Source organism: Mizuhopecten yessoensis, unplaced genomic scaffold (genome assembly GCF_002113885.1).
Source record: "Mizuhopecten yessoensis strain PY_sf001 unplaced genomic scaffold, ASM211388v2 scaffold10915, whole genome shotgun sequence".
NCBI classification, from domain to species: domain Eukaryota; kingdom Metazoa; phylum Mollusca; class Bivalvia; order Pectinida; family Pectinidae; genus Mizuhopecten; species Mizuhopecten yessoensis.
Genome location: NW_018408785.1, coordinates 333,333 through 352,147, shown reverse-complemented (window position 1 = coordinate 352,147; position 18,815 = coordinate 333,333). Strand labels below are relative to the sequence as shown.

Genomic DNA, 18,815 nt, shown 5'->3' with positions numbered 1-18,815 from the left:
TACATCATACTGACTCGACGTTACTAGGACTAGGGAGACACAGCAATCACTACAGTATAGACCAATCACTATAATGTTTACACGTTTCAATCGTATACGGATTTGTGAAATTGTAATGAATTATAAAGTTATCGTCTGTACGGAGGTCTGCGTCTGGGTTGATAAGTTTGGGTATGTACATTGACTTGGCTTGGAACAATTTTTACCACAATTACGAGTTAAACACACATGGCGATAAAATCATCCTATAGAAATCCAAAAGAAATGGAAAACATTATCTGATAAAATTCAAATCTACATCCGTGACAATGCATTAGTTGGGAACCGTCAGGCCATTAAATATACATCTGAGATTATGTTTTTAATAGGAGCTCTCGGGCCTTTCCGGGTGTACGTAGTCGGCCGGTTTATCCAAATGCGCTCATTTTCACGGAAACACCGTAATACAATACTGAATCAGGACGCATATCTTTTACATACCAGATAAACTTAGTCAAACCAGATAGGAATATAGGAATCCGTATAATTAAATATGCTGCATACGTTTCAAACCTTAATTTTTGACAGCATCCGCAAAGATTTCGATATTTATAAGCAGTTGATGAATGGTCTGTCTCGTTACTTTGGGGCAAGTAAACATCTTATTGCTCATTTAGACCAGGGGTGATTGACGCCTCCGTTCATAGTACACTTTCCTATCGACAGTGGTATACTGAAAGGAGGAGAGAGAAAATATGCAGTAAACTCTTTGTAATATTCTTTAGAATCTTTGTCATATCATTTATTGCCTATGTTGAAAGAATTCATTTTCTGGTACTTCGACAAAAAATCACCGAATAACTCCAAATAACATTCACGAGTAGAAGGCCTATTGACGTTGAACTGCTGCCAGCTTCATCGTGTAAAATGAAATCTACGCTGCTGTCGAAAAATCAGTATCGTGAATTCCAGCCTCACGTAATGGTGGTCGCCATGATCCTCTCCTTTACTGAATTTGTTTGTACTTTAATTCCTCTCACTTTTTCAATCTTGCAAAAGCATGACCGTCGGCAGGTCAACGTCTCTTGGCGATTCTGGTCTTTTACACACTTTGCTAATCTTATTCATCCCCGTAGTGTTCATTTGGGTACGTATTAGATGTGCAGGTTTGCTAGTCAAGTAGTTATATATTGTTTGCAGCCAACAAGTGCTGACAGAGTCTTGCAAAACAAGGACGTACATTGTACTGTTGAAACGCTAAACTGTGTTGATGCGCCAAGGGAAAATGTGGGGTCGCAGGATCTGGAATTTGTAGCCGACAGTGGTTATATTTCCGCTGACAACAACTTAAGGTGTTTAAACATCATAAGCTATCCCTCCGCACACCATAACATCATTGATCCCGAATGGGTTTGTAGTTGTTTCCATTGCGGAAGATGCATGGTGCGATTCTGACGACGGTTAGTCGAGGAGGACCACTCCTTGGTAGATCAGAGGCTCATCCAGTGCATCCGGATGACCTCGGCCCTTTCTTTTTCTTCTAGATGATAGGGGCAATGTGTTCCGGGTGCTTTCAGTGTTTGTATAAAAAATATTTACACTGCGAGTAGTTTATGTTAATACAATCTCCTTGTCATTGTATAGTCAGTCAAACGTTTGACCGGTAATTTTCCCGCCAAAAGAAATCATTATATATTCTGCCAAAATACATCCACGATTGTTGATATTTCTTTAATAATTATACTTGTATGTATTGCACATGTATAATGAAAGATTTTCATGAAGCATAAAGAAATATTACAACGAAATAATAATCTAAGAGTATCTAGTCATTTAGTTTACCGTTCGAAATGAAACTGCTTGTGACATTTTCTAAGAATAACTACTTTCTGTTTCATATTTTCACGAAACGGAACAATAACAAACAGGTACGGGAACTTTCTTAAACTTGTTGTTATGTTATCGTTTGACACTCCTCAATCAATAGGTTATAAATAGGAATGAGTCACAATATCTATTTTGGTAGCGGGAATTCCACTGACGAACATGATGTAAACATGTACCCATGTCTACAAGGGACAAGACTTCAGACGCAAAACACCTCAACCAACCAACCAACCCACCTACAGGGAACACAGAAAGAGGCAGACATGGAGACTGGACGTATTTTATGGCTGGTCATCGCTACCATTATGATACTAGGCTTTTCACAGGTCAGATACATGTAAGTATTTCAACGGGTTAAGTTTTTGGCGTTTGACAGTCAAAAATAAAAAAGTAATTCAGAACTGGATATGGACTTGATAAGGGTGGTATAATATTAACTTGGGATTGGGATGTGTTCGAAATGGCATGGAACTGGAACTTTGTATTGCTTCGAACATACATATTAACAGAAAAACCTTTAATTTACATTTTAAACTGAAATAAGAAACTTCCGTTCAATTTCTTGTTAACTTATTCTATGTAAATATTTGACAGAATGTAGCTAGGCTGACGTGAAAATGTCCAATGAAATACAATGGTTTGTGTAATGTCAAAGCATGAAGTTGAAAGTGAACACTCGAGGTCGAAATTTTGAACAAGCTGGATAAAGTACGTATGGCCGATGACGTAACAAATAGGACATTGAGCTACGGGTTTCAGCGCTAGAATGTGTGTGTGTCACTGTAGCTTAATCATATATCAAATTGATATATACATGTATCTATATATTATCTCTCTAACTATTTAGATTATACATGTGTTTAATGTATATCCCCCGCTCATTGGAAAATTGCTGGCGTATATCTAACACTATAACAAACAATAAATTGAATAAAAAAATAATCCTGGAACATTGCACCATCGAACCAAACATTGCACAGTAGTCAGTACCTTACTCTAAAGTGATGTAATCTGTAATTTAGGACATATTCAAGGTCCCCTGTTCAATTGTACAAATATACATATATATATTTCCATAGTTGTGAATAAACAGTATGACTTTCTCGTTTTCAACTATTTTATCTTTGACAAATCTAATTAAGATTTTTTTGTTATTTTACTCACAGAGTCGAAGACAAATCTATAGATGATAAAATGATGAAATATTACAACTAAATTATAATCTAAGGCTATCTAGTCATTTAGTTAACCTTCCGAAATGAAACTGCTTGTGATATTTTTTCTGAGAATAACTACTTTCTGTTTCATATTTCCTTGAAACGGACTATCACGAATATCTATTTTGGTAGCGGGAATTCCACTGGCGAGCATGATATAAACGTGTACCAATGTCTACAGGAGACACGAATTCGTCAGTGAAGTGTAGACGTAAAGGTAAGCAATGCTTCACGAAATATCCGAAATAATGTAATCTTATATAATCAAATTCCCTTGGGGTGTAGGTGTGTCAGTAATTAATTGCTTTCTCGTTTTCAATTATTTTACCTTTGCCAAATCCAATTAAGACTTTTTTGTTATTTTATTCACAGAGTCGAAGAAAAATCTAAAGATGATATAAATGAGGCATCAGTGACAGGCGACACTTACAAACTTGAAATCAACAAACGAAAAGTAGAAGATGACGCATCCATAATGAAGACATACGACCAAATATTTGAAGGCATTTTAGAGAATGATGTAACGATGACAGACGAAGATTACATACCAGTAGTCAACGAACAATCAGTAAAGGATGTACATGAGGCAGCGACTAGAGACGACGGGGTTCTCCGCTCACGGAAAACCCTGAAAACCCTGAAAACCATGAGAGTCCCTAGCTTGGTGGACCGTAGCCATAACCCAGAAAGTCCAAATGCGGACAAAGAAACGGCAAGAAGAGACAGGTCGAATATTCCAAGGTAGGTTCACTTGATTTAGCCTTATTTTAAGGCTAATTCCTGAAACAGATTATGTTTGTTTGTCTGTTGATTAACGTCCTCGCAACAGCCAGTGCAAAATATGGTCGGTAATGTAATGATGGAAGAAGCTCAAATTTGGTGTCTTGCATGTCCTCTCAGTAGAAGACACAGACGAAAACCCCGTATTGGCCTCTCTTTCGATCATGTAGTGGGTAACAGCAGGTCTATTCTTGTCTCTCCTCCCCAACTCGAAGGGATGACAGATCATGGTTATTCTCTATTTAGTTTACATGTAAACCAAAGACATACGAAAGGTCCATGGCAAGTCATTTCTGGCTATCAAAACACAGATATCTATTCCTTACAATGTATCCTTTTACTTTTGGCCAACATGAGCTGTAATAATTTCGACATGATATACACCATGCACTTGATTTCTTAGGCTCAAATTTCTCACTAAGCTTTGAACTACATCAGTGAGAGTGTTATGGTGAGGAAAGCACTGAGTGATACCGTACGTAAGGTGTCCAGACACCGGTCTGCTGTTAAACATGTATTGGTTCGATTTATAATGCCAATTTCATTCTAAGTCGGCCTATACTTGAGGAATTGCATATCTCTTTGAATATTTATGAGATTGTAATTTACACACGAAGTGTAAAAGTTCGTTTGAGAACACTTCAATGTTCCAACCCTAAAATGGAAACTAAATTTAAAAAAAAAAAAACATTACCTTTTAAAATGAGCATAAGGTAAAACATGTTACTGGTAGGAGAGACTAGCTCGGGAATTCGCCAGTATGTCATAGAATACAAATAACTGATTGGTATATTTGTGTTTTGTGTTTTTCAGGAGCCAGACAGGACACAGGATCGTAAAGAGAGACCCTCCCCAGTGGAAGACACTGCTGTATGGTTAGTCATTAAGTCACATACCATCTCATGATCATTAGAATCAACTTAGTCATGTTGGCCATGTTAAGGATCCAGGCATTGCCAACCGGAGTTACCATATCGGAAAGTTTTGCGGAGTGTAAATCCAAATGGTCCGGGGTTCACAACCGGAGTTGCAGCATCGGAGATTTCCGGAATGCAACTCCAGCGGATTTCGGCATTTACAACCGTCACAGTTAAAGTATCGGAGTATCCGACTTCTCCCCGGGTTCACAACGGAGTGAAGGCAGTAGAACTGGGAACGGATAGGAGTAAATCCTAGTCAGGTTTATTCCAGTTTCATGGTAGTCATGATCCCGAGTCGTTGAGGTAACAAACTATATTTGTATCAGACTAATTTGTGAAGCAGCTTCTGTTTTCTTTACATCCAGAATTAGGGAGGAAATAAATGCAATACGTTCGTATGTCAGTTTGAACCTAGCGGGAATTGAAAAATCGAAACATTTGCAAATTTAACTTTGAGCTCAGAGTTCTATTAATACACTTATATCACCCTATAGACATATCATACGCAATTGTATTGACACTGAATTGTGTAGTAAAATTGAAGTGTTTGTTAAAATTTCAAAGCACTACTTTGTTTGCCTATCAGCACGCTACAACATTTGTGTGGACTGTCGATAAGGCGGGATTTTAAATTTTTGATATAAATTGTAAGTTAAAAAAGAACATACGAGGCAGGAAAAACGTAACTATAAGTATTGAACTGAACTGTTGACACAGCTTTGCATTATTTGTTTATGTGTTATATTTCTAATAAACCGTTGTTGCATCAAATAGTATATATTTTGTTTAATTTTGTTATTTTTTTTAAAATCGAAATTTCATAATTTCCCCCAAAATCTGAAGAAACTCCCGCAAGGTATGGGTTATTGTTCAGAAATGATTTGCTTGTGCAATAGCGATGCTGTAGAAAAACAAGAGGCCCAATGGGCCTGCATCGCTCACCTGGTATTAATCTCATACTTGTAATCTTAAAAGTGGACTAAAATACAGCTACAGGCAGAATATCAGTGTTTGATTCATAAGAACCTATTAAAAGATTTTAACATATGACGCCTGTGACCTTGAATGTCGAACATGGACATTAGGTTGAACAGAGCTTATAGTCTTCAAACCCAGCATGCCTCTGGCAAAATATCATTACCCTGGACCTTTCGGTTATACAGAACAAATCATTTAAAGATTTAAACATATATTGACCACTGTGACCTTGAATATGGGCGAAGGTCATTCACTTGGTAGTCCTTCATCCCAGCATGTGAATGGCCAAATATCTTCACCCTTGGCCTTTTGCTTATTAAGAAGTCGTTTAAAGGTTTTTAACAAATTTGACCCCTGTGACCTTGAATATATGGCAAGGTCATTCATTTGAACAAACTTGTTAGTCCTTCATCCCAGCATGTTACTGGCATTATCATAGGCCTCTTGGTTATTCAGAAAAAGTTGTTTAAAGGTTTAAAACATATTTAACCCCTGTGACCTTGAATATAAGTCAAGGTCATTCATTTGAACAAACTTGGTAGCCCTTCATCCGAGCATGTTACTGGCAAAATATCGTCTCCTTATCCCTCTTGGTTATTCAGAAGAAGTTGTTAAAAGTTTTTTTTTGCATTTGGACAAACTCTGTAGTCCTTTATTCCAGCATGCTACTGGCCAAATATCATCTTCCTATGCATTTTGGTTATTCAGAAGAAGTTGTAGTACAGGTTTTTAACATATTTGACCCTGTGACCTTGAATATAAGTCAAGTTCATTCATTTGAACAAACTTGGCAGCCTTTCATCCCATCATGCTACAGGCTAAATATCAGTACCCTGGGGCTTTTGGTTATTGAGAAGGTTGTTTGAAGATTTTAAGATATTTGACCGCTATGACCTTGAAAGTCAGTCAAGGAAATTTATTTGAACAAACTTGGTAGCCCTTCCCAGCATCCCAGCATGCTACTGGTTAAATATCATTACCCTAAGCCTTTTGGTTATTGAGAAGAAGTAGTTTAAAGTAAAAAAAATTGACATTGGTCGACGGACGGACGGACGGACGGACGGACGGACGACGGACACCGCACCACGGTATAAGCTCGGGCCAAGTGAGCTAAAAATGAGTCCCCTTGGTCCAAGGTTGCTCCAGACTAAATAAGGACAAAATCCCTGAATCCAGATGATCGAAGCAGGATTTTAAAGGTTTTACCTCTATTTCTCCTATTGGGCCCCACCCTTCTGTCCCCTGGGAGACCACACCCACTGCTTATACAAAATTGAGTCCCCTTGGCCCAAGGATGATCCAAACTAAATTAGGATAAAATCTCTTAATCCCTATGGTAGAAGAAGGATTTTTAGGTCACCTGAGCTTTGCTCCGTCGTCGTCCGTCGTCCGTCGTGCGTCGTGCGTAAACTTTTTACATTTTCAACTTCTTCTCAAGAACCAGTGGATGGATTTTTTCCAAACTTGGTCAGAATCATCCTTGGTAGATGAGGCTACACAATTGTAAAATTGGGATTACTACCCAAAACCCTGGGGCCAGGGCGGGGCCCCAAAGGGAAAATGAACAAATATTTCAAAAATCTTCCTCTCCAGACTCCGAGGTACTACAGTCATTTTCCCTGCATGGAAAGAAAGATCATCAGGGGCTTTACTTAAATTGTAAATTTCAGGACCCCCCAATTATTCGTTCTTCCTTGAAGAGGGGGTAAAATTTACTATAGTTTATGTAGGGAAATAACACTTTTGGGTATACTTTTTCAACTTTCTGTAGGGAATTATTTTTACTTGGTGAGAATTATCCTTGGAGGATGATGGTTCAAATTGTAAAATTGAGATTCCTACCCCAAGCCCTGGGGCCAGGGCGGGGCCCCAAAGGGAAAATTAACCAATATTTAAAAAAAAAATCCCCAGACTCAGAGGTACTACAATCATTTTCTTTGCATAGAAAGAAAATCATCAGGGGCTTTATCTAAATCGTAAATTTCAGGACCCCCGAGCTATTCGTTCTCCCTTTGGGAGGGGGTCAAGTTTACTATAGTTTATATAGGGAAATAACACTTTTGGGTATATTTTATCCATTATCAGCAGAAAATTACTCAATCTTAGTCAGAACCATCTTTGGTGAATGAGAGATTTACTTTGTAAAATTGGGATTCCTGCCCCATATCTAGCGGCTAGGGCGGGGCCCCAAAGGGAACAATTACCAATATTTTCAAATTCTTATCCTTTGATGACATGACAAGTATTGTATTTCACTTAGTTTACATGCTGATTTCCGCATCACATCTAAACAATAAAATAAAGCTTCCAGTACCTATTATATAATTAAGGTGACCGCTAAGGCCCTTGGGCCTCTTGTAAATGTTTTACCTCTATTTTCCCTATTGGGCCCCATCCCTCTGCCCCAGGGGGGCCACATCGACCGTTTATACAAAATTGAGTCCCCTTGACCTACGGATGCCAAATGCACATCATATAATAACAAATGTGCATCATATAATTATAAATGCACAACATAAATGACAAAAGCACATCATATAATGACAAAAGCACATCATATAATGACAAATGTACATCATATAATGACAAAAGCACATCATATAATGACAAATGCACATCATAAAATGACAAATGTACATCATATAATGACAAAAGCTCATCATATAATGACAAATGTACATCATGTAATGACAAAAGCACATCACATAATGACAAAAGCACATCATATAATGACAAAAGCACATCATATACTGACAAAAGTACATCATAAAATGACAAATGTTCATCATATAATGACAAAAGCACATCATATATTGACAAAAGCACATCATATAATGACAAAAGCACATCATATATTGACAAAAGCACATCATATAATGACAAATGCACATCATAAAATGACACATGTACATCATATAATGACAAAAGCAAATCATATAATGACAGATGTACATCATATAATGACAAAAGCACATCATATAATGACAGATGTACATCATATAATACATCATATAATGACAAAAGCAAATCATATAATGACAGAAATGACAAATGTTCATCATATAATGACAAAAGCACATCATATAATGACAGATGTACATCATACAATGACAAAAGCACATCATATAATGACAAAAGCACATCATATAATGACAGATGTACATTATTAGTTATACAGGTCTTTGGCAGGGTACCTGTATAACGAATTTGTCATACTGCAAAGCAATGTTCAAGCGTTGTCGTCTTGTAAAGACTCCCATCCTGTTTCCTTGCATCGAGATAAAAATGACCCAATGCCTCGTCTAATCTTGGCTTCGAGAAGTCCTCAAAATCTGTGTCTTGCTCCTTTTCGCTTAGGTATGCTCTGAATGTTTTGCTTGCTGAATTGTTACTTTTCTTTGTGTTTGTAGGTATAAGTGACGCCCGTTTTGTCTCAATTTCACTCTCCGTGTGGCTTGCAAACCGTTTCGCCATTTTGTTCATTGTTGACATTAGCAGACGAACGTTCTCCGGTGTGTTCGATTCGAATCTGCGAGTTATCTCCCTTACAACAGGCGCACGTGCTCTTATGTACCCCGGCAAGGATACTAACATAGCTTCAGGTACCTTGGCAATTCGACCAATCACCGTGCGACATTTTTCTTTGCAGTATGACAACATATAATGACAAAAGCACATCATATAAAGACAAATGTACATCATATAATGACAAAAGCACATCATATAATGACAAAAGCACATCATATAATGACAAAAGCACATCATATAACGAGCGAGTACCATATAGGATAGCTCTGGCGTTCAAATAGCGTGTGTCAGATCGCTGGTATGGACACAGAAGTTAGACTCGTTTATGTTGTTTGATTTATCTTACTAACGTCCTTCTATTACTGTGCAATGGTCAATGGAAATCTGAAAATTGGTGTGTTTTAATTAGAATAACACAATACGTTGCTTCCATTGTACTTGATGTACTGTGTCATTACTTTTGTACATTTCAACACTCAACATGTTCATTAAAAGCACATCTTCTTCAGGTCCAATGAGCTGGTATCTTTCATTTCCTCATAATAAACCGGTTTCACACTAACGTGGTGTTTAGTTTTCAATCCATACATACAGGCAATTGAACCTTGGTAGTATTTATACTAATCATTTCTGTGTAAGTGGAACCTAGACATTCGGGGATCTTTTGTTGTTTGTCAATTTACAGATGTTTCAATAAAGTATAATAATATATTTACACTAAGCATGTTTTACAAACATAGAGAATATTTTACATAAAACATACTATAGAGCAAAATGTTCACTAAGTGAGCATTAACTATTTCGCAAATAACTTCGCGAAAAATTAACACTAAGCATGCATGGGATATATGAAATGATTTACTCGTATCATGCTTTATAAAGCGAGTGTTTTACAAAAAGCATGCATTATGCGACGAATTATTCATTATAAACATGCAATATATATACAGACTTTTTACACTAAAGATGATATGATTATACAATATAATTACCAGGACTAAGCTTGCCTTACGAAAGGGAAAGTTACTCACACTTTACTCACCATGCATTATATAAATAGAATAACTTTAAACTCAACAAGCGATCAACACATACGGTACTTAATGGTTTACTTTCCGAACTTGTAAATATTCCGAGAATAGCTACTTTCTGTTTCATATTTCCCCGAAACCGACCAATAGAATACAGGTAGGTTACTACGTACTTTAGAGTGCTTTAGAGTGGCTTATGTTTGCTAGATAGGGCGCTATATCAAATGTTGTATATCATTATTTATTATTACTATTTACAAATTCCCTTGTGCGTTGAAATAGAAGACGATGTTTTCATTCCTATGAAGAACTTCACACAATCATGATTTTGAAAATAAACATTGCTGCCTGATATACACAAGTACCCATGTTTACAGGGACAGAGGAAAGAAGCATGGAAGTAGGACGTCAAACATAAGAGATCAAACCAGGTGCATTGGCCGACTGCCATGTAAACTTAAATCCAATCAAAGTACTGAGACACTGAAGCAATAGGAATGTGGTTTCCCTGTTGTGATAGTAGTACTGCAGAAATGTGTTTTAGAGTGTCTATGTACAGAACTGATCAAAGTTATTTCGATACGTTGTTTTGATCAATCAAGATGACGTGAGGGAATAGGGACTGAACCAGTGTTTGGCTTGCTATAGAAAGAAGTTTGACACCAAATATCAATTAACTTGATAGAGATATTATGTTTAAACAAGAAAATGTAAACAAGTCATTTGAATTTCCCAATATTTAATTGCTTTGTGTAACCAGCCGTTCATACGAAACTTTCTTAGAAGCAAATACGTTGCAAAGCTATTGATGTCAGACAGACATAACTGTTATAAGAATCTACTATGGAATTATAAACAGGTTTCAATAGGAACAGTTATGGTCACATTAGTTCACATTAACGAACATAACAATATAGTCTCAAGGGTTTCTTTATAATCCTCCCCTAACCTCCACCACGACTCCATTAAGGGTTAAACTTATATTTAGCGGACGAGTAATGTACGTTGTCCACAAAACCAACTTTAATTTGGAGAAAAGTGACCGTGTTTAAGTTACCGGGATTCTTTGGTCATCGCTCTGATGTGGAACAAAAAAGTAAGTTTGATACATTTACTGTTACAGAATATTCTGATAGAATCTGCTTATTTACTAATAGACGAAGGACTGAATTGAGCAAATTGAAAATATATAACATTTGACTCATAGATTGTTCTATTTATAGCTGTACAATAACAATGCGTAATATATTGTAATTGAATTTGAATCTAAATTGTAGTTAACCAAACTTTGAAAATGCTATATTACAACTTTTTAGTGAATTATAACTTCTTAATGCTATTTTAAATAGAAAATAATATCACAATAACATTAAAATTGATTAAGTAATTATGTTAAAATTAAAACACGGATCAAACTGCCAACCTGCCGGTTACTGGTCTGGGGAACAACCGTGGACAATTTCAACACTGTTCAGCTTAAGTTATAATATTTTGATCTCTTTGAACAGTGCAATGTCTTTGATTCGCTTTGATTTCTGTGTAATAACAGTTGGTGCCTGATATAAAACTACATTTCTTTTACTTGTGTTGGTAACTTTTTCTTAGAAAAACTATTTTCCCTTTCATTTTTTCTGCGAAACGGACCAATAGAATGCAGGTACGTTGATTTTCTGATAATAGTTATCACCTGTTGATATAATATCATTTGAAATTCCCCAGTGAATAGGTTATAAATAGAACCAAGGCCATACATTTTGGTAGCGGTAAGTCCCGTGACGAACGTGTTATTGCTATTTGTAAAGTGTTATGTTACAACGGACACGCATTATACCTACTGGCTTGTTTGTTTGTAATTTAAGGCCCATGCAACAGCCATGGTCATATAAGGACGTAACATATACTGCCTTGAAAAGGAGCGAAACAATGTTCACTGGCGGTCAGAACCGGTACAAAATGACATGGGACGGGTATATTTTAACACTTCATTCCTTCGGACGTATTTTTTAGTACATGAAATCGTTTCTTTCGAACTATTTTATCGACTGTTTTTTCCTGTTTGTCACTGTAGACTTGACAAATAAATTGATTTGTCTCATTTATTTGGAGAGTTACTGAATCTAATTCATAACTTATCACACAAGAAATAAATTCATGCAATAAAATTCAAATCAACAATTACGTTTCAAAACAAATGTTGTTTAAAGAGGATATTGCACTATCCTAACAAATACTGCACAGTGGCGGTGCGTAACAAAGCGATATTTTATATTCAAGTCTGTTAAGGATTTACCCCTAGATACTTCCTAATATTTAACAACTGTCAACAATAAACTGAAATTAGAGGGAAAGGTTTGTAAAATCTATATCAATCTTTGATAAATAAAAAAAATGCATTTTTCAAACAAAATATTGCTTAATATCAAAAATAGTGGTTGATGTTTACATGCAATAATTCCTGATATATCCGACATCTGTACTGGATGAACAGAAGGCATCGATGACAGAAACTCCTAAAAGATGAACATAAGGCACATCCGTGATTGCACCTGAAAACGTTGGTAACACTGCAGTATACAGCTCTTTCATACTTCTAGGACTCATTGGGGATGCTAGGGGCCAAAACGAGTGGCAATCCAAACTGGTCTAATTTACTGTTGAAACAAAAGGGAAACTCCGTAAACCATCTTAATTATATAAATTAAAAAACAGAGAATTTCTGGTTAATTTCAAATCAGTAATGAGTACAGTGTTTATATGAACCGTACCATTACTCGAAAGAGATCAATTAGGCCAACAAAGTTACGGCAAACCTTAAGCCTGGGGACTATGAAATCCATCCGCACCTTACATTCTGAAAGATAAACGTAATACACAAAGGTGATTGCTCCTATAAACTTTGGTAATAGATAGACTACAGCATGCCAAAAATGAATTTCACTGTACCCATTGTACCTTCTAGGACTCATCGGTGATGGTATGGGTCAAACAGGCGGACATCCAAATTGGTCTAACATACAGTAGAAACAGAAGAGGAGTGCATAAGCCCCTGAATTACATGAATTTCAAAAAATAGCAGAGTACTGATTAATTTCAAACTGATAATGAGTAAACTGTTTATAGTAAGAACCGCGCCACAACTAAAAAAAAAGAGATAATTATTGCAAACCTCGGGGACTACACACTAGACGTTAAAGAACGAAATAGGGTTGATGAAGCATCAACAGCAATGACAGCCGACAACTACCATTATTCTACCAATGTGATGTAGCTGATCAGAAAATGATGGCAAAAGGCGGCTACGTAACCAGTAGAACGAAGAGCAGAGGATCCACATGTGGCAGCAACGATAGAAGGCGGTATCCTCTGCTCACTGAAATTTGTAAAACCACGTGAGCTCATGGAGCATTTAAATTCGCGATTCTTCTCAAGAAAGTCCAAATATAGCCTAAGAATTGTCCGGAGCATTCAAGGTAGATATATTTGCTAGAAGTCTTTCCATAGTGAAGGCACCCTATATTCTTGCGAATATAACCAATCTTACTGTTTGGTTTATAAAACAGAATAAAACGACTAGTATTAGGGACTAGTTTCAGATATAGCGTTCACACACACACACACACGTGCGCGCGCTGTTATATGGTCAGTCAAAAAGCATCAACAAGTCCTGATAATTATGTATATGAGTCTTGATGAGGCAAATCAAAATTCTACAACAGGAGTTACGGAGGGAGGGGGACTTAATTCTTTCTTAAGTGTTGGTGATAAAGTAGTCGCTCCAAGTCAAGGTTATTCCAATTTCCGGTAATTTTCCTAGCCAAATTCTAGATTTTGAAAATTCTTCATTGCTTTGAACAGTGCAGCCCATCTACTAGTGTTGTTTTATTGTTACAACGCTTCTACAATAACCTGTGTTTAATTGCCGGGATCAACACAGACGTTATCGGAAGTTTAGTTTGGAATATTAAAAAATATGTATTTGATATTCAACATTTTCAACAATATTCAAATATTTTATATAGACGATGGTGTATAGTTTTAGATTCATGCATACACATACTACTCATTAGTATTTAACGAACTTTCTGAATTTGTCGTTCTTCTTACTATTTTTGTTTCTTTCTTCTTATTCATTCTTCCGCTAAACTGTTTCGGAAACATCATCATCATCATCATCATCATCATATCCATAAGCAGACATTTAAAATATTGCCGTGTATAATGACATACACTAAGATTTTGTTTTAGAAATGTTTGTATATACATTCTTTACATAGTGAGTAGTGTTTATGATAATAAAGTCTTTGTCCTTGTCATTGTTTAGTCAGTCAAATGTTTGAACGGTAATTTTTCTTCAAAACTACATCAACAATTGTTGATATTTCTTAGTTACACATCCTCGCATGTATTGTATAATGAAAGATTGTCACGAAGCATAAAGAAGTATTTACAACTAAATAATAAACTAAGGCTATCTAGTAATTTAGTTAACCGTCCGAAATGAAACTGCTTGTGATATTTTCTTAGAATAACTACTTTCTGTTTCATATTTTCACGAAACGGACCAATAGCAAGCAGGTACGTGGACTGTCTTATTTCATAAGTTATAAATAGAATGTCACAATATCTATTTTGGTAGCGGGAATTCCACTGGCGAGCATGATATAAACGCGTACCCATGTCTACAAGAGACAAGTCTTCGTCAGTGAAGTGTAGACGTAAAACACCAAACAACCAACCAACCAACCTACAGGGATCACACAGAAAGAAGCAGGCATGGAGACTGGACGTGTTTTATGGCTGGTCATCGCTACCATTATGATACTAGGCTTTTCACAGGCCAGATACATGTAAGGATTTCAACGGGTTAAGTTTTTGGCGTTTGACAGTCAAAAACATTAAGTAATTCAAAATAGTATATTGACCAAATGTCATCGATATTTGTTAGCTTTAATGCAAAACGGATATACACTTAATAAGGGTGATATAATATTTACTTGGGATCGGGATATGTTCAAAATGACATTGAACTGGTACTTATTTTGTACTGCTTCAAACATGTATTTTAACCGAAAAACTGAAAGGAAAAATTTCATCAATTCATTGTGAACTGTTCAACATGAATATTTGGAAGAAAGCACATTGGCTAACATAATGGTGTATATAATGTCAAACCATGTAATTGAATAACGGACATTCGAGGTCGAAGTTTTTAACAAGCTAAATAGAGTACGTATTGCCGATGACATGACCAATTTGACATTGAGCTACGGTTTCCAGTTCTAGATATTTTTGTTGTGTGTCACTCTAGTTTATATTAACTCTCTCACAATTTAGACGTAATAAATTGATAACCCTCGCTCATTGGAAAGGGGGTAAAAAGGTAAGCAATGCTTCACTTCACGATAAATATCCGAAATAATGTCATCTTATATGAACAAATTACCTTTGGTTTGTTGGTGTTGGTGTGCCATGAATGAATTGCTCTCTCGTTTTCCATTGTTTGTTATTTACCAACTCTGATTAATATTTTTTTGTTATTTTTTCTCACAGAGTCAAAGACAAATCTATAGAGGATAACAATAAGGCAGCGGTGACAGGCGACACTTTCAAACTTGAAATCAACAAACAAAAAGTAGAAGATGACGCATCCATAATGACGACATACGACCAAATATTAATCGTATATGAAAGCACTGTAGAAAATGATGAAACGATGACAGACGACGATAACATAACAGTTGTCAACGAACAATCAGTAGAGGATGAACATGAGACAGCGACGACAGACGACGGGGTTCTCCGAACACCAAAAACCATAAAAAACACGATAGTCTCTAGCTTGGCGGACCTTAGCCATAAGCCAGAAAGTCCAACTGCGGATAAAGAAACGGCAAGAACAGACAGGTCAAATATTCCAAGGTAGGTACACTTGATATAGACTTATTTGAGGTCTAACTCCCGGTACCGATGATGTTTTTGTTTGTTTGTGGGTTAACGTCCTCGTAGTTAGCCAGGCACAGGGACCAGACAATTTGTTACAGCTATATTTGGACCTAAACTAAGATTCTCTTTATCAATAACGTGTATGTCGTTGAAATATGATAGGTCCATGTCAAGTCTTGTCTGGCTATTAAACAATAAATATCTATTCTTTACAATGTATCCTATTACTTTTGGCCAACATTAGCTGTTAGAATTTCGACATTATATACACTATGCATTTTATTTCTTTAGTCCGTAAACTTCTCACTAACCTTTGAACTACATCGGTGAGAGTTTTATGGTGAGAGAAACACTAAGTAATACCGTATGTAAGGGCTCCAGTTACCGGTCTGTTGGTAATCACGTATTGGTTCGATTTGTAATGCTTCACTCAAAGTCGGCCTATCCTGGAAATATTGAATGGCCTATCCTGGAAGGATTGCATATCTCTTTGAATAACTATGAGATTGTTATTTATTGCGCGTGTAAACGTTCGTTTGAGAACACTCACTGTTTCAATCCTTATATGGAAAATAAAACTTAAAATTAAATCATTACCTTTTAAAAGTAGTGACATACGGTAAACCATCTTACTGGTAGGAGAGATTAGCTCTGGAAATCTCCACTACTTTATAGATTTCAATTAAGTGATTGTTAATAAATTGTATGAAATGAAGTATATGAATTGGGAAATTCATATGCGTTGTGAATATTAATGAATATTTGTGTTTTGTGTTTTTCAGGAGCAAGACAAGACACATGATTCGAAAGAGAGACCTTCATCAGTGGGAGACACTGCTGTATGGTTGGTCATAAAGTCACACACCATCTCATGATCATTAGAATCAACTTAGTCCTAGTGATCCTGTTTAGGGTTTAGCGGAATGCAGCTCCAGATGAGCAAGGCATTGCCAACCGGAGTATCCATATCGGAAAGATTTGAGAAATGCAAATCCGAACTCTCCCAAAGTTCACAATCTGAGTTACAGCACCGGAGAAATGCGTAATGCAACTCCAGATGATCCAGGCATTTACAACCGGGTTACCATATCGGAAAGTTTTACGGAATGCAAATCCGAATTCTTCCGGCTCCACAACCTGAGTTACAGGTAATCCAACTTCAGATGATGCAGGCATTTACAATCGGAGTTACCATATTGGAGTATCCGACTTACCCGGGGTTCACAACCGGAGTCAAGGCAGTAGAAACAGAGCTTTCCTCTATTAGGGATGGGTAGTCTTGATCCCGAGTCGAAATCAAATTTGTATCAGACGATTATTGGAAGCAGCTTCGGTTTTCTTCAAACCCAGAATTAGGGAGGAAATAACTGCAATACGTTCGTATATCAGTGAGAACCTAGCGGGAATGGAAACAAGCCCGTTTTTTTAAACCCGTCGTCATATCTCCTGTAGTCCTGTAGGAAGCAAAGAGGTATGAAGGGTACTTGGTCCATTTCTCCAAATGATCACGTGTTCAATAGTGAAGCAAGTTACGAGGAACGTTTATTTCCCACTCAAGTTCTAGTCCTAGTGCTAATCGTCGTTACTTTGAACTATGCAGCAAATCAGTGTATATCCAGACAATGCTCCGACACAACCAACGGTTCATTTTGTCTGATTATGACAACGCACCTCCAATAGCGTGTGTCAGATCGCTGGTATGGACACAGATGTTAGACTTGTTTATGTTATTTGATCTTAGAAACGTGGTTCTTTTACTGTGCAAATGGTCAATGGAAATATAAAAAGGTGCGTTTTAATTAAAAATAACACAAAACGTTGATCGCAGTGTGCTTAATGTAGCGTGTCATTGTTTTGTACATTATAAAACTCGGTATATTCATTAAAAGCACATCCTATTCAGGTCCAATGAGTTGGTATCTTTCATATCCTCATAATAAAACAGTTTCATACTAATATGGTGTTTAGTTTTCAATTCATACATACAGGCAATTGAACCTTGTTAGTATTTATGCTAATCATTTCTGTGTAAGTTAAACATCGATAGTCGGATATCTTTTGTTTGTATGTTAATTGACACATGTTTCAATAATGTATAATGATGTATTTTAATAACTAAGCATGTTTTAAAAACATGGAGACTATTTTACATAAAACATACTTTGTTAATATAAAGAAAGGTTTACACTAAGTGAGAACTAACTATTTAGCAAAAAACTTAAAGCTATAGCGAAAAATTAACTCTAGGCATGCATATAATATATAAACTAATTTACTTTTATCATGCTTTATAAAGCAAGTGATTTACAAAGAGCATGCATTATGCAACAAATTATTCATACAAAGCATGCATTACTATAGTATACAATTAACCTTTTTACACTTGCAAAAGATTATTATATGATTATACAATATTAATACCAGGACTTCGCTTGCCTTATGAAAACGAAAGTTACTCACACTTTACTCACCATGCATTATATAAACCGAATAACTTGCACACGTGCACTTCAATAAAAAGTATTGGTGTTTGATTGCCAAACATTGAAATT

At 36.3% G+C, this 18,815-nt stretch overlaps 2 protein-coding genes across 5 annotated transcripts in view; both read left to right on the top strand.

Annotated features, from left to right (window-relative positions):
- Positions 1 to 1,885: 1,885 nt before the first annotated feature.
- LOC110463530 lies at positions 1,886 to 5,547 on the top strand. Its single transcript, XM_021518176.1, has 4 exons — positions 1,886 to 1,907; positions 2,006 to 2,203; positions 3,456 to 3,824; positions 4,677 to 5,547. The coding sequence occupies exons 2-4, from the start codon at positions 2,037 to 2,039 to the stop codon at positions 4,741 to 4,743; spliced, it is 603 nt and encodes a 200-aa protein (XP_021373851.1). The 5' UTR covers positions 1,886 to 1,907; positions 2,006 to 2,036; the 3' UTR covers positions 4,744 to 5,547.
- A 5,604-nt stretch (positions 5,548 to 11,151) lies between these two features.
- Positions 11,152 to 18,815, top strand: part of LOC110463532 — a 26,883-nt gene continuing 19,219 nt past the window's right edge. For 2 of the 4 annotated variants that reach the window (XM_021518180.1, XM_021518179.1), the window contains exons 1-2: positions 11,173 to 11,416; positions 14,957 to 15,167. Coding sequence is in view for 2 of the 4 variants with exons in the window: in XM_021518178.1 (XP_021373853.1) it covers positions 15,094 to 15,167; positions 15,871 to 16,239; positions 17,046 to 17,118 (516 nt within the window). In the remaining 2 variants the exon portion in view is untranslated. Of the gene's footprint in view, positions 11,417 to 14,956; positions 15,168 to 15,870; positions 16,240 to 17,045; positions 18,167 to 18,815 lie in introns of those variants that run through there. The other 2 variants (XM_021518178.1, XM_021518181.1) reach the window with 2 other exon arrangements.